Source organism: Lepus europaeus, chromosome 19, assembly GCF_033115175.1.
Source record: "Lepus europaeus isolate LE1 chromosome 19, mLepTim1.pri, whole genome shotgun sequence".
Taxonomy (NCBI): Eukaryota; Metazoa; Chordata; class Mammalia; order Lagomorpha; family Leporidae; genus Lepus; species Lepus europaeus.
In genome coordinates, this window is record NC_084845.1 from 9630250 (window position 1) to 9644811 (window position 14562).

The 14562-nt window shown below is 63.0% G+C and overlaps 2 protein-coding genes and 1 long non-coding RNA gene across 4 annotated transcripts; 1 reads left to right on the plus strand and 2 right to left on the minus strand.

Annotated features, from left to right (window-relative positions):
* Positions 1-4962: 4962 nt before the first annotated feature.
* LOC133748067 (uncharacterized) lies at positions 4963-11160 on the plus strand. Its single transcript, XR_009864433.1, has 2 exons — positions 4963-5027; positions 10364-11160. It is a non-coding gene; the product is annotated as an uncharacterized LOC133748067 (long non-coding RNA).
* Positions 5403-8003, minus strand: APOC1 (apolipoprotein C1). The gene is made up of 4 exons (XM_062176593.1): positions 7933-8003; positions 7724-7801; positions 7138-7282; positions 5403-5558 (listed from the first exon to the last, which is right to left on the minus strand). Exons 2-4 carry the CDS (start codon positions 7779-7781, stop codon positions 5498-5500), a joined length of 264 nt encoding a protein of 87 aa, XP_062032577.1. The 5' UTR covers positions 7782-7801; positions 7933-8003; the 3' UTR covers positions 5403-5497.
* Positions 10973-13454, minus strand: APOE (apolipoprotein E). Of its 2 annotated transcripts, none has more exons than XM_062176591.1 (4): positions 13346-13454; positions 12542-12607; positions 12084-12258; positions 10973-11782 (listed from the first exon to the last, which is right to left on the minus strand). In XM_062176591.1, the coding sequence occupies exons 2-4, from the start codon at positions 12582-12584 to the stop codon at positions 11062-11064; spliced, it is 939 nt and encodes a 312-aa protein (XP_062032575.1). In that variant the 5' UTR covers positions 12585-12607; positions 13346-13454; the 3' UTR covers positions 10973-11061. The 2 variants fall into 2 exon arrangements, with proteins under 2 accessions (XP_062032575.1, XP_062032576.1); XM_062176592.1 differs by having other exon boundaries at positions 12542-12622; positions 13346-13418.
* Between the last annotated feature and the right edge of the window lie 1108 nt (positions 13455-14562).

Below are 14562 nucleotides of genomic sequence, written 5' to 3' on the forward strand. Positions count from 1 at the left end.
GGTCAGAGGGGGCAGTGGGCCCGAGACAGCGTGCATCTGAGGACAGGCACGGCTCTGCGGACCTGGCCGTCCACCCCCCACCCCCACCCCCATCTCCCTCGTCTCCCAGCTCTTTCCCTCTACTCCAGGTCTCTGGCCCAGGCCGGCATCCCCTCCCTGCTGGTCTATGACCACGCACCCCCCCCCCCCCCCAGAGCCGCTCTGGGCCACAGCAGGGAAGGGAAGGTGGAAAGGGTGTGCGAGGGCATCTCCATCTCTTCCTCCCTCCTTGCCCTACCCTCCTTCTCTTCTCTTCTGCAACAGAGAGGGAGAGACAGAGACAGAGAGAGCTCTTCCATCCGCTGATTTATTTTATTTGATTTTAAAGGCAGACTTGAGAAAGATCTTCCATCCGCTGGTTAACTCCCCCAGTAGCTGCAACAGCCGGGTCTGGGCCAGGCTGAAGCCAGGAGCCAGGAGCTCCATCCGGGTCTCCCACGTGGGTGCAGGGGCCCGAGCACTCGGGCCATCTTCCACTGCTTTCCCAGGCACATTAGCAGGGAGCTGGCTTGGAAGCGGAATCAGGATTCCAATCCAGGGATTCCGTCGTGGGATGGGGGTGCCCCGGACATCAGCTCCATGGCTGTACCAGAGCGCATCCCTATGTCACATTTTTCCAAGCCATTCCTCTCTCGCTGGGCACGTGGGCTCTTTCCACGTCTTGGCGATCGCGGGTCACACGGCCACACACACCGAGTGCCAGCATCTCTCTGAGGTCCTGACCTCATCTCCGCTGGGTCACGCGGCCGCGCTCGCCGTCGGAGGAACTTCCTGCCGCCCTGTAGAGGAAACACGGCCGCAGCCAGAGACAGAGATGGAGAAGCGGACCCCTCCTCCCAACACGGACCTGGAAAGTGGCTGCTCACAAGGAGCTGGCGAAGCAGCTGCGCACTGAGACCCTGTCTAGGGAGGGAAGACGTCCTAGGTCCTGCTTCTGTGAACTCCAGTCATGTCTGTCCCAATAAATCGGCCCCGACATCTTTTTTTTTTTTTTTTTGACAGGCACAGTGGACAGTGAGAGAGAGAGACAGAGAGAAAGGTCTTCCTTTTTGCCGTTGGTTCACCCTCCAATGGCCACCGCGGCCGGCGCATCGTGCTGATCCAGAGCCAGGAGCCAGGTGCTTCTCCTGGTCTCCCACTGACATCTCTTTCACAAACATCCCAGGCCCACCAACCACTGGAACTGTGGTCCTGAGTCACGCAGGCTGTGGACCCTGATGAACCTATACATATTGTAAGAAACTTGGGATTGTCGCTCAGTCCTCGGGAAAGGATTCCAGCCGAGCCCGCTGGCGTGATCAGCTACTTCGATCCTCCACTGTCTGGTGCCTGCTTGAACAGAGGGAGTCTTCCCGCCTCGGATTTCTGTGACAGCACCGCTTTCCCCATCCCCACCTGCGCAGGGAGCACTTCTAGGAGGTCCCTGTACATTCTGGATGTGAGCATTTTGTCAGCTACGTAGTTTGCAAATATTTTCCCCATGCAATCTTTTTTTTAAGGATTTATAATTATTTATTTGAAAGACAGAGTTACAGAGAGACGTAGGGACAGAGAGAGAGGTCCTCCATCCGCTGGTTCACTCCCCAGATGGCTGCAATGGCCGGAGCTGCACCAATCCGAAGCCAGGAGCCAGGAGCTTCCTCCGGGTCTCTCACGTGAGTGCAGGGCCCAAGGACTTGGGCCATCTTCCACTGCTTAGACGGTGAGAGAGAGACAGAGAGAGAGGCTTCCTTCCATTGGTTCACCTCCCCAAATGGTCACTACAGCCAGATCTGATCCAAAGGCAGGAGCCAGGTGCTTCCTCCTGGTCTCCCATGCGGGTACAGGGCCCAAGCACCTGGGCCATCCTCCACTGCCCTCCTGGGCCACAGCAGAGAGCTGGACTGGAAGAAGAACAGCCGGGACCAGAACCCGGCGCCCATATGGGATGCCGGCGCCGCAGGTGGAAGATTAACCAAGCGAGCCACGGCGCTGGCCCTCTTCCTTCTGTCTCTCCTTAACAGATTTAATTATTTGGAAGGTTGAGTGGCAGGGAGGGAGACTACACACACACACACACACACATTCTTCCATCTGCTGACTCACTCCTCTAAGGACCAAAACAGCCAGGGCAGGGCCAGGCTAACGCCAGGCGCTCCCTCCAGGTCTCCCACATGGGTGGCAGGGGCCCAAGCTCTTGAGCCATCCTCCATGCTTCCCACGCACATTAGCAGGGAGCCAGATCCCAAACAGAGCTGCCTGAACTTGAACACTGATGTGGGGTGCAACGTCCCAGGCAGAGGCTTGGCCTGCCGTGTGCCAACGCCCGCCCCTGCTTCTTCTCTCTGCACCGTAGCTTCGGATCTCTCCAAGTTGCTGTGTCGGCACCTCACTCACTCATTCTCCCCCCACACCGCGGCCCGGGGTCTAGTGTTTCACTGCCCTGGTACTGAGCCCCCTGGGTCGCTTCCACTCGCCACCCACCTCCCCAGCTGATGCTGCCACGACCAGGTCTCCTGCGCGGGTCCGTGGCCCCTGCTGGAACACAGGGCACACAAATCCCTGGTGTCCCTGGACACTGCCCGGCCGCTGTCTGGTGACGCCGTGCAGTGCACGCGGCAGCTCCCCAGGTGCACACACCCTTAGCGACGCCCCTGGGGACCAGCTGGCCTGGGAGCCGTTAACAATAACACGGCTTTGGCTCTAGATCTACTGCATCTGTGCCTGGAGGGGGAAACAAAGAAAGATAACAAGAAATGGCCCCAAGTCCAAGTTCTTATTAGGTGGCTATATGCCGGCACTGCAGGCGGCGGCTTTACCCGCTATGCCACGGTGCTGGCCGTGAGAGGTAGTTATGTATTTGAAAAGCAGAGTGACAGAGAGAGAGAGAGAGAGAGAGAGAGAGAGAGAGAGAGAGGTCTTCCATCCATCCACTGGTTCACTCCCCAAATGGCCACAATAGCCAGGGAGAGGCCAGGCTGAAGCCAGGAGCCTGGAACTCCATCGGGATCGCCCATGTGAGTGACAGGGGCCTCCACTGCTTTCCCGCATTAGCAGGGAGCTGGATCCGAAGCAGAGCAGCCGGGACTCCAACTGATGCCCACACGGGACACACGGGACGCCGGCCGCAGGTGGAATCTTAATCGGCGGCGCCACAACGCCAGCCCCGTGGCTGACTGATCGTGAAGCTGATGGCTGTGTGGGGCCCGCGGACGGCGTTCTAAGTATCCAAACACCACTGGCAGAGACACGGGTGCTCCCGCTGCCGGAGGCGGCGAGGCTGGTGCTTCCTCTCTGACGGCCTTCCCACGGCTTCTGTGACTCCAGCGCCGCCGCTAGGAGAAGGCCATGGTCTGCTTTTGTGAGATACACAACAACGATCCCCTGTTTTGGTGTCAATTTCATTATGGGCAAACAAAACAAAACAAACCAGAACCAAGTAACTGGGTTTTTCTGTTCTGCTTTCTGCCTGGGGGCTGGGAGCCAAGGTGGTTTTTTTGTTTTGTTTTGTTTTGAATCTCATTGCCTGTGAGTTTGAGCCTCTCTTCAAATACCAAGGGGCTGGGGCTGTGGTGCAGCGGGTTAAGACGCAGCCTGTGATGCCAGCATCCCATAGGAGCACCAGTTCGAGTCCCGGCTGCTCCACTTCCAATCCAGCTCCCTGTTAATGAGCCTGGGAGAGCGGTGGGAGATGGCCTAAGTGCTTGGGCCCCAGCACCCACGTGGGAAACCCGGATGGAGTTCCCGGCTCCTGGCTTTGGCTTGGTCCATTCCTGGCTGATGCAGCCATCTGGGGAGTGACTGAGTGGGTGGAAGATCTCTCTCTGTCTCTCCATCTTCCAGACCAATAACAATAAATAAAAACAAGCAGATGGGCTCCAAAATGCTAGGCGATCGGCTAAGTAACAGTTGATGGTGATTACACAGGTTCAGTTCTGCCAACTACAGCACAAATCCCTCACTTGTGTGCTATGTTCAGGGCATGGGAGCATTGTAGAGTTGTTTACTTATTTATTTAAAAGACAGAATGAGATAGAGAGAGAGAGAGATCTCCCATCCGCTGGTTCACTCCCCAGACGGCTGCAATGGCTGAAACCAGGGACTTGAAACTGAGTCCAGATCTATGAGGGTGGCAGGGGCCCAAGCACTGGGACCACCACCACTGCCGCCCAGGCGCATTAACGGGAAGCGGGATCGGAAGTGGAGCAGCCGGGACTCAAACCGGTGCCTCGATGCGGGGTGCCGGCTTTGCGGGTGGTGGCACCGCGCTGGCCCCCTGGGTGCAGGTGAATGCCCTTGTTCCCTGCACAGGGTGTGGGCTGCACCTGTCAGCTCCACGTCGCGGGTAACTCAGCAAGGGAGAAAGTACCCACTTTCAACTGTAGGACCTCAGGCAGGGACTTCCGCCAACTGTGCCTGAGCTTCCTGAGCTGTAGAGTGGGGGCGATGGTAGCCTCCCCCGCCTGGGGACCCTGCGAGCGCTAAGGGTGTTAGAAGACTTTTATTTAGTTATTTATTTAAGCTTACTCATCTGTTTTTCTCTGAAAAGCAGAGAGATCTTCCATCTGCTGGTTCGCCCCCCAGATGCCCAGAACAGCACGAAGCCAGGAATCTGGAACTTGATCCTGGTCTCCCACATGAGTGGCAGGGCCCCAAGTACTTGAGCCATCACCCGTAGCCTTGCAGGGTGCGCACTGGCAGGGAGCTGGACTGGGAGTGGCGTGGGGGACGTGGGCGTCCTGGGCTGTGTCCACCGCGGAGCTGCGCACTGCTCGCCCCCCCAGACCTTGCTCTGGGTTCATCGTTAACCACCAGAGGCACGGCGCCAGCCTCAATCCAGTACCCGAGCTATCAGCTCCATGCTGGTCTCTGCTTGCGGACACAGGGTGCCCACAGTGCTACCCTGGGCCCCCTGGAGCTCACAGTGCAACAGACCAGTCCCTGGCCCAGCTCGGGGTTCAAGGAAGGCTTCCTGGAGGAGGGAACACAGAAGGCGCACATCCTAAAAGGTGAGAATGCGTGGGTGTCTCTCAGGGCTCCAGCTCCTGTGCTACCTTCTCCTGCATTTCTCCTCATTGTCCATCTAGTTTAATGAACACCTACTATGTGCGGTGGTACACCAGGCCCAGTTCCGCACCCAGAGCAGCACACAGCAGACGAGCGCCACCCAGGGAGCTGGGCCAGGTTCTCCACTTTCTGGCCCGTCTGGGCCGCAGTGAACTTGTGGGATGAACAGGGCCCCGCACACAAGGTTCCTTGAGGTCATGGATTCACCCATCTGCAGCCCAGGGCAGGGGCACTGGGCTCAAGGCAGCAAGCGGCCCCTTGGGCGCAGCCCCCACCGTCCGCCATGGCCCCCGCCCCCCAGGAACCACCACCGCAGCGAAATCTCTGTGGGACTTTTATTGGTGTGGCGGGGGAGGGAGGTGCATGGAGCAGGCCCCGGTGCAGGCACGGTGGGCGGCTCTTGGGCGGGTGCTCAGGAGAAGGTAGACTTGAATTTCTCCTTCACTTTGCTGATCGCCTCTGAGAACCAGTTCCTGCGGGGTGGGGGGGCAGAAGGGCTGTCACTGCCCGGGATGTCCAAGCCCCGCCCCCACCCGACTCCCCGACCTTCCCCTGTGGGGTCAGGAGGCCCCTCTGAGCCTCAGCTTGCTGGCCAGCACAGAGCAGCTTAAAGCCAGAGTTCTTCACCAGGCCCCCAGCCCTTCCTCCACAGCCACCCTCGCCCTGTTTGTCCCTTACTCATTCAAGGACGCTTTGCGGCTCCCTCCTCTGTCCCCGTGGTCCCTGGGCCTGCAGCGCGCCCTGCCTTTATCTACACATCTTCCCGTCTCAGGACCTTTGCACTGCCCGCCGGGCGGACCATTCTCCTAGCCAAAGGCCTGAATGCTTCTCCCTCATCGTTCAGAGCTCAGTTTCAAGAGCCACCTCCTCAGAGCAGACTGCACCAAGGGGCCGGCGTTGTGGTGCAGCCGGTAAAGCCACCACCCGTGATGCTGGCATCCCATGTGGCACTGGTTCAAGTCCCGGCTGCATCACTTCTCCTTCTCCTTCTTTTTAAAATATTTGTTTACTTATTTGAAAGTCAGAGTTACAGAGAGGCAGAGAGAGAGAGAGAGAGAGAGAGAGAGAGAGAGAGAGGTCTTCTATCCGCTGGTTCACTCCCCAAAAGGCTGCAACGGCCAGAGCTGCGCTGATCCGAAGCCAGGAGCCAGGAGCTTCTTCCAGGTCTCCCACGCGGGCGCAGGGGCCCGAGGACTTGGGCCATCTTCTACTGCTTTCGCAGGCCACAGCAGAGAGCTGGATCAGAGGTGGTGCCCACGTGGGATGCCGGCACTGCAGACAGCAACCTTACCCACTATACCACAGCGCCGGCCCCTGCTCCACTTCTGATCCAGCTCCCTGCTGATGCGCCTTGGAAAGCAGTGGAGGATGGCCGCAGTACTTGAGTCCCTGCACCCAGGTGGGAGACCCGGATGAAGTTCCTGGCTCCTATCAACCTGGCCCCGCCCTGACCAGAGTGGCCATCTGAGGAGTGAACCAGCAGATGGAAGCTCTCTCTTTCTCTCTGTAACTCCTTCAAGTGCATAAACCAATCTTTAAGAAGAATCAGCCCTCTGAGGGCGGGATTTTATCTTGTTCATCATTGCAGCAGGGGAGTGGGGGGGGAGGGTCCCTGGCGCTTAGCAGGTGCTCAATAAACATTGCAAGTGAGGGGACAATTCTCCACTGGAGCCGATGTGGGTTAAGGAAAGCGTTGAGTATCGCCAGGCGCCAGGCAGGCCTCCCTACCCCCCCTGAGCCACCCATTTCACAGGACGGGATGCTGAGGCTCATGTGACACCCCTGTCTCGAGACCACACAGCCGGGAGGAGGGCTAGGCCGGGGACATCGGAGCGCGGGTCCTCCGCCACCACCTAGCTTCGTCTCTACGCGTGTGTGTGGGGGTGGGGTCAGGGCAGCTGTCCCTGGAGACATGGAGCCCGCACATCCGGTTCTGGGACCACAGCGATGCCGTCAGCCTTTCCGGGCCTGAATCTCCCCCATCTCCAGGGCTTCCTCCCCACCCTTTGCCCTGCCCCCGGCCCACCCCAGCCGCAGCCCCCAGGTCCTAACCGGGTCTTCGTGGTGATTTCGCTCTGCTTGAAGCGCTCAATGGCCACCCGGGCCTTTTCCTCCAGGGTGTTCCCAAACTCCTTCAGCTTATCCGGGATGAGCTCCAAGGTGCTGAAGTCTGGGGCCGCCTGGGCTGGGGCAGGGCCTAGGCAGATGGGCGAGAGGGTGCGGGGTTCAAAAACTCCAGTTACATCCCTGGGACGGGATTCCAAGGACGGATAAGGACATACTGGAACGGGACTCTTGGGGGCCGCGGGGTCAGAGTCGGGGGTCCTCGGGCTGCTGGGAATGGCCCTCGTCTGCCCCACCCCAGCCCCCCCACCGCCGCCCGGCTCAAGGCGGGCGAAGCAGGACAGCCAATCAGAGGTGGAGACCCAATACGTCATCAGTCGCTAGGCTCCTCGGGGCAGATCTGCCGTCCGGGCTCCGGGAACCTGGAGACCCACCTAGCAGGGTGGTGGGGGGGGGGTGGGGGTGGAGGTGGGGGCGCGGGCGGTCCGAGGACGACCGGGAAACCCGGAGCGCTCCCGGGTCCAGACCCCCGGCAGTTGGCCAAGCTTCACGTTTCCAAACCTCAGCCTTTTACCTTCCAGAGCCATCCACAGAGCCAGCACCAGCACGGGGAGCGAGAGAACGAGCCTCATGGCGGGGCTGGAGGGGCGCTCTGGAGGGCGAGGGCGAGGAGGGAGCCATCAGTGCCCTTCCTTCCCCGCCGCCCCCCGCCGCCCCGTCCGGAGCCCTTGGGAGCGGGTGCGGGGCGGGGCGGAGGTCCCTCCCCGGGAACGCTGCACCAACCTGAACCACGGTCGCGGGGCTGCAGGGGCGGGAGGTCCCGGCCCGCCTGGGTCTTTATCAGGCTGGGGCGGGGGCGGGACGGGGCGGGTCAACCTCCTTCCCCCAGCAGCTGTGCCCACCTGCCCTCTCTGGTGGGGGTGGAGGGGCAGGTGGGGCCCTGGCACTCCTCATTAGGGCCAAAGGTCCGTGCTGTTCGTACCCCCCCCAAGCCTCCCAGACTTCAGGGGGCCCCAGGCGGCCTTAGCCCCTTTCCCCTGGCCCGCGGCCCCCTCCCTGTGGCTGTCACTGGGCGGGGCTGTCCCCCGGTCCAGGGAATACCGCTGTGGGACCCTAGGCCGGATCCCCTCCGCACAGCGCTGCCCCACGTCTCTGGGGTCTCTCTGTGGGGCCGGCACTCCTGCCCCTCGTGCCATCTCCTGCAGCTGCGCGCTCGCTGTCAGCCCAGCCCACGGTCGCCCCTCTGTGATACTCTCTGGGGGCTTCCCTTTGCACCTCCGCCCCCATCTCCCTGTAGTTTGGGGAGGGTTTCCAGCTCCTCTGAGCCGCAAAGCCTCAGCTGCAAATTCCCAGCGCGTGCCCCCCCATCCCTCCCTCCAGCCCCCCCCCCCCCCCGTCGTGAACCCTCCCTCCGCTGGTATTCACCCTCTCAGGCCTGCTGGCACTGAGCCTGTCCCTCCATTCCCCCCCTTCCCTTGCCACATCCGTCCCCCAGGGCCCGACTCCAAAGCCTCCCCCTCCCCGTGGGCTGCCTTTGACCGGCAGTGATCCCTGGCAGCTGGGGGGGGGTGGCCTGGCCCCAGAGTCTAGGTTGGCTGGCCCTGTGCCCCCACAACCACGTGTCAGCCTTGGGGGCGGCGTGGCCGTGGTGGTTGTGAAAGGGACGGCACAGACAAGACCCTGGCAGGATTGCACCATCCCTGGGGCCAACTCAGAACTTCCAGTCCCTGTCAGGCTGGCCCCTGCCTCCCCCCCCCCCCCCCCGCTGAGCCCTGCACTCCCCAGATGTCCACCCAGATGCCTACCCCCCCCCCCGCAAGAATAGACTAACAACGTCCCTGCTTGTCCAGTCTCCTATTGTGGGGAAACTGAGGCACGACCAATCCGTGTGCTTCTCCTTCCCAGACTCCAGGACCCCTGTTGGGGTCAGCCCGGGCCCCACAGAGATGGGCGGTGCCTCCTCCTTGACACCTGGGACACTGAGATCTAGGGGGCGTGGCCTCTGCCCTGGGCATGCAGTGAGCCCACTAGCTTCTCCCCTCCCCACTGAGCACCCCCCCCCCCAATCTGCAGCATCTCTGGGGCAGGGGGGCGGCCAGAGGGAGGTGCCCAGAGCCGGGCCAGGGAAAGCCCTGGAGTGTACAGGGGCTGCAGAGGCCAGGCCTGGCCCTGGAGACACAAGCTCAAGCCCTGGCCTGTCCCCTGCTCCCATCCTGAGAACTGAGGGGGTGGCGGGGGAGGAGGGCGCCGGCTGCTCCCAGCCTCCTGCCCTGGCCTCCTGAGCGCCAACTCCCAACTGGGCACGGGGCCTGGGAGTCCAACTGGGAGAGACAAAAGGTGGACAACACAGCTGGGGGCCAGAAGGATCTAGGAGGAGGGGCACGGCTGGGAAGCTCAGCTGGGAGGGAGGGAGGGGGAGGGAGAGGACCCAGCAGGCAGCCAGCCCCAGGAGGGAGAGGTGGGGGGGGCAGAGGCAGCGGCCAGAGAGGGAAGGAGTTGCCATCAGATAAGGAGGGAGGGAAAATGCCAGTGGAAAACAAGAGAGATGGCTGAAGATGGCCCTGCCTGGGGTCATCTGGGGTCATCTCTCTGAAGCAGGTGTTCTTGCGACATCCGGGCTCCGGGAAGCTCCCTTTGTTCTTGCGCAGGGAAATCAAAGCCGAGGGCAGGTTTTTACGGAGGAGTGGGCTTGTCTCCCAGACGCGATGAGAAGAGGCAGAGACCAGCCAGGGAGGGATGTGGGGTAGCAGAGGCAGAGAAAGACGGGCCCTGGCCGGCCGCAGGCTGAGCGCAGCCGCGCAGGAAGGAGGCGGGGAGGGCCCAGGGATTGGAGTTTCGGCTCCACTTTGGATTCCAGCTTCCGGCCAGCGTGCGCCCAGGGAGGCAGTGGACCATGGCTCCGGTACTCAGACCTGGCGTGGGAGACCCGGATGGATTTCTGGGCTCCTGGCTTTGGCCCGGCCCAGCCCTGGCTGTTGCTGGCATTTGGGGAGTGAACCAGTGGATGGGAGATCTTTGTACGTGTGTCTGCCTCTGCTTTCCAAGTGATGAAAATTATGTAGACATGAGATATATACACACGAGAGAAGCACAAAGAGAAACGCTCCCAGGCAGAGGGCACAGGACTGGGCAGTGTACGGGGGAGTAAAAAACCAAGGCTGGGGAGTGGGGGGAGCCGGCGCTGTGGCTCAGTAGGTTAATCCTTCATCTGCAGTGCTGGCATCCCATATGGGCAGTGGCTCGAGTCCCGGCTGCTCCACCTCTGACCCAGCTCTCTGGCCTGGGAAAGCAGTGGACGATGATTCATGTGCTTGGGCCCCTGCACCCGCGTGGGAGACCCAGAAGAGGCTCCTGGCCCCTGGCTTCGGATCGGCGCAGCTCCGGCCGTTGCAGCCATTTGGGGAGTGAACCAGCGAATGGAAGACCTCTCTCTGCCACCTCTCTCTGCAACTCTACCTCTTAACAAAACAAAACAAAACAAAACAAAACAAAACAAAAAAACAAGGCTGGGACTGCATTGTGCCCTAGTGGGTTAAGCCACGTGTGAATGCAAGTTGGAGTCCTGGCTGCTCCACTTCCGATCCAGCTGCTCCCTAATGCATCCGGGAAAGCAGTGGAAGACGGCCCCAGTGCTCAGGCCCCTGCACCCATGTGGGAGACCCGGATGCAGGCTCCTGGCTCCACTTTGGCAGTGGTGGGCATTCTGGGGATTGACCCAGTGGATGGAAAGCTCTCTTTGTGTCTGTCACTCTTTCCAATAGTGCATCTTAAAAAAAAAAAAAAGAGGCTGGAGCTGGGAGGAATCACGCGGAGACCCAGCAGCTGCTGTGGAGGTGGTGAATTTTATTAAGGGGGGGGCGTCCACCAGGGCGGGAAGGCGGGGCGCGCGGGGCGGGGCGGCCCGCGAGGCGCTCACTGGTTGTCGCTGGGCGCCGCCGCGGGCGCCTTGCTGGTCACGGCGGCCTGCACCTTCTCCACCAGCCCGGCCCACTGGCGCTGCATGTCTTCCACCAGCGGCTCGAACCAGCTCTTGAGGCGTGCCTGGAAGGCCTCGGCCTGCAGGCGCATCTGCGCGGCCTGCTCCTCCACCTTCACCCGCACCTCCTCCACCTGCTCGCGCACCTCGTCCAGGCGGTCGCGCGCGCGGCTGCCCACCTCCTCCAGGTGCCCGCGCAGCCGCTCGCCCCAGGCCTGCGCGCGCTCCCGCAGCGGCTGGCCGGCCAGGGTGCTCACGGTGGCGGCCCGCAGGCGGCCCTGCTCCACCAGCGGCCCGAGGCGCTCGCGGATGGCGCTCACGCCGCGCTCGGCGCCTTCGCGGGCCCCGGCGCCGTACACGGCCATGCGCTTCTGCAGGTCCTCGGCGTCGCGCAGCAGCCGCTTGCGCAGCTTGCGCATGTGCGAGGAGAAGCGTGCGCGCAGCTCCTCGGTGCTCTGGCCCAGCATGGCCTGCGCCTCGCCGCGGTACTGCGCCAGGCGGTTGCAGGCGTCCTCCATGTCGGCCTCCAGGCGCGCCTGCGCAGCCTGCAGCTCCTTGGACACGCGCGCCCGCGTCTCCTCCGCCATGGGGCTCAGCTGCTCCTCCAGCTCCGACTTGTAGGCCTTCACCTCCTTCATGGTTTCTTCCATCAGCATCCTGCGGGGCCCAGGGGGCGGGAGGGCGGGCGTGAGCTGGGGAGCCGGGCCCGGGTGCGCGCTGGCAGGGCGCCGACAGCGACCAAGGGTCTCCAAGGACCAAGTGGGGCCCAGAGGAGCCGGCGAGGAGGAGGGGGCTTGGGAAGGTGGGAGACAGCCGGAGAGGTCAAACCGGGAGTCAGGAGTGGGAAGAGGACGCAGGAGCAGGGCCCCGGACCCCAAGGCATCCAGACTGGCCGAGGGTGCAGAGGCGCCCCCCGCCGCCCCCCAGGAGGCTCCAGGGTCAGGGCGGGGACACTCACGTCAGTTCCTGGGTGACCTGCGAGCTGAGCAGCTCCTCTTGCACCTGGTCAGACAGCGACTGTACCCAGCGCAGGTAATCCCAGAAGCGGCCCAGGGCCAGCTCCCAGGGCTGGCCGGCCTTCCACCTGGCCTGCTCCGTCACCTCCACCTCCGGGTCCGGCTCGGCCCGGCATCCTGTGCGGGAGCAAAGTGGTCAGGGGCCGCGGGGGCAGAAGCGGGTGGGGTCTCCGCTCAGTCGGCAAACACTGATGGGCTTTGTGTGCATTAAGAACTTCAACGCCCATTTTATGGGTGGGGAAAGCCGAGGCCCGGGGGAGATACAGCGGCTCAGAACCGCCGCAGGCCTCAGAGGTCTCAGCCGGGCGCGTCTCCTCCGCAGGACCGGGGGCTGGAGTGCGGGCAGGGGGCGCGCGGGGGGCGGGCAGCAGGGGAACCCGAGAAAGCCCCGCCCCCATACCTGCCAGGATCGCCGCCACCAACACAGCCCACCACACCTTCATCTTCCCGCCTGCGGTTGGTCAGTCTTGGGAGGAAGAAACTGTCAATCAACAGGCGACGAGGACGGCCCCCTCCCCCCTCCCCCCGCCCCGGAGCCCGGCTCCGGCTGCGCCCGGGCGCTGGCTCCCCAAGCCTCGCCCCGGCCCCTGTCTGTGACAGCCTTAGTCCAATCACAATCATGTCACCAAGCCGCCCCTGGGGGGCTGCACAGCTCCCGCACTGTCTGCTCCTGTCTCCCCATCCTCCGGCCGGCTCCGGGCCCAGAATTCCATCTCCCTCTCCCAGGGGTCGAATTCCACTCCCCCAGCCCCCACCCCCGTGCTTTCTGGCTCCGGGCTGGGCTTCTTGAGTTCCATGTCGCATTCCTCGTCCCGTCGTCACATTCTAAGCTCCAACCTCACGTCTAAGCCCCGCTTGCCATGTAGGAGCTGACTGAACCACGGTTTTTAACAAGTCCGTCTTGGGACGTTGTCCCTGCTTCCCGAGACCCCAGTCGCGGAGATGGGGTGCCGGGAAGGACAAATAAGTGGCAGCAACCGCCCCAGGCTCGCTGTGGCTCCAGCCGCTGCCCCAGCCCAGCCCCAGCCAGGATGGGATGTCCCTGCCCGAGGTCCAGCCCCTGCTCGTCCGTCCTTCTGTCCCGACGCAGGCTTAGGCCACCACGTTCTCTCCCACAGTCCGTCCCCAAGTCGCTCCCTTGCCCTGGGATCCCCCCCTTTCCCTGGAGGCCCCCAGCCCCCCGGCCCCCTGCTGTGCTGCTCACCGCCTCCTGCGGAACCTCGCCTGCACCTCGGCTGGGGCAGAGCAGGGCGGCAGGGATCCCTGACCGGTCCAATTATAAGGCTCCCCCTGCCCCGCCCCTCCCCCGGGCCAGGGCGGGCTGGGCCAGCCCCCAGTCACGCGGTGGGCTGTTCTTCCCCCTCGCACACAGCAGGGCGAGGAAGGAGGTGGGGCTTGGAGGCCCCGTGACCCCCACCCCCAGCCCCTAGGAAGGGAGTGACGCCTCCCTCGGTGTCCCCACGTCCTCCCCACTGGGGTGCAGGCGGGGAGTGGGCCGGCTGCCGCTCCAGCACGCCTTCCCTGGGCCCGGCTGGAACTTCTGGGTTCTGGGAATGGCTGGGGCTTAGGACCCCCACCCCCAGGGCCTGAATGGAGACGGGGTGGAGTCTTGACTCCCGGCTTTGAGGGCACAGCAGGAGCCTGGGCAGGGCTGGGGCAGCGTGAGGAAGCCCAGCGCCCGCGGTCAGGGTTTCTGCTCCAATCCCCTCCCAGGCCGTGCAGGTGCAAGCCTCTGGGACCCCCCCCACCCCTTGTTTACTGAGATCCCAGCACCTGGCTGGCAGAGGCGGTGCGCCTGCCCGCCAGAAGTCGCCCACACGTCCTGTCTTCCTCGCAGTTTGCAGGACTGTTGGGGCTTGCATCCTGGCACTGCGTGCTGCCAGCTGTGTGACCTTGGACAAATGACCTCCCCTCTCTGAACAGCCAGTTTCTTTGCCTGCAAAACCAGGCAAGCAGCAGCATGCGCCCCGCAGGTTTGGTGATGCAGCGGTGAATGGCACGTGCAGAGGCCAGCGCCCTGCACACGGTGGGCCCACGCCTGGGCAGCCAGCAGTCACCTTACCATGGGCTCCTGCTCCCAGCTGTCCCCAGGGACTCAAGGCTCAGGGCTGGGTTGGGGGCAAAGCCACAGCAGGCACTGGCAGTCGGCCCTGTTTCCCAAGGGGGGGTCCCTAGAGAGGGGCAGGCAAGGGTGCCTCCCCAGGTAACTCGGGGACATCACCCAGCAGCCTCCTCGCCAGGCCTCAGGGCACGGGTTGGCAAAGTGCTGACAGCGCCTCCTGTCCTGGCGAGCAGGGCCCCACCCCTGCACCGGGACCTGTGTCGCTCCAGCCCCAGATGCAGCCTTCCCACTAGCTCTCCTTGAGGCCCCTACCTCTTCCGGCAATCTGCGGAGACCCGGGGACCCAGTTCCCTGCCCCG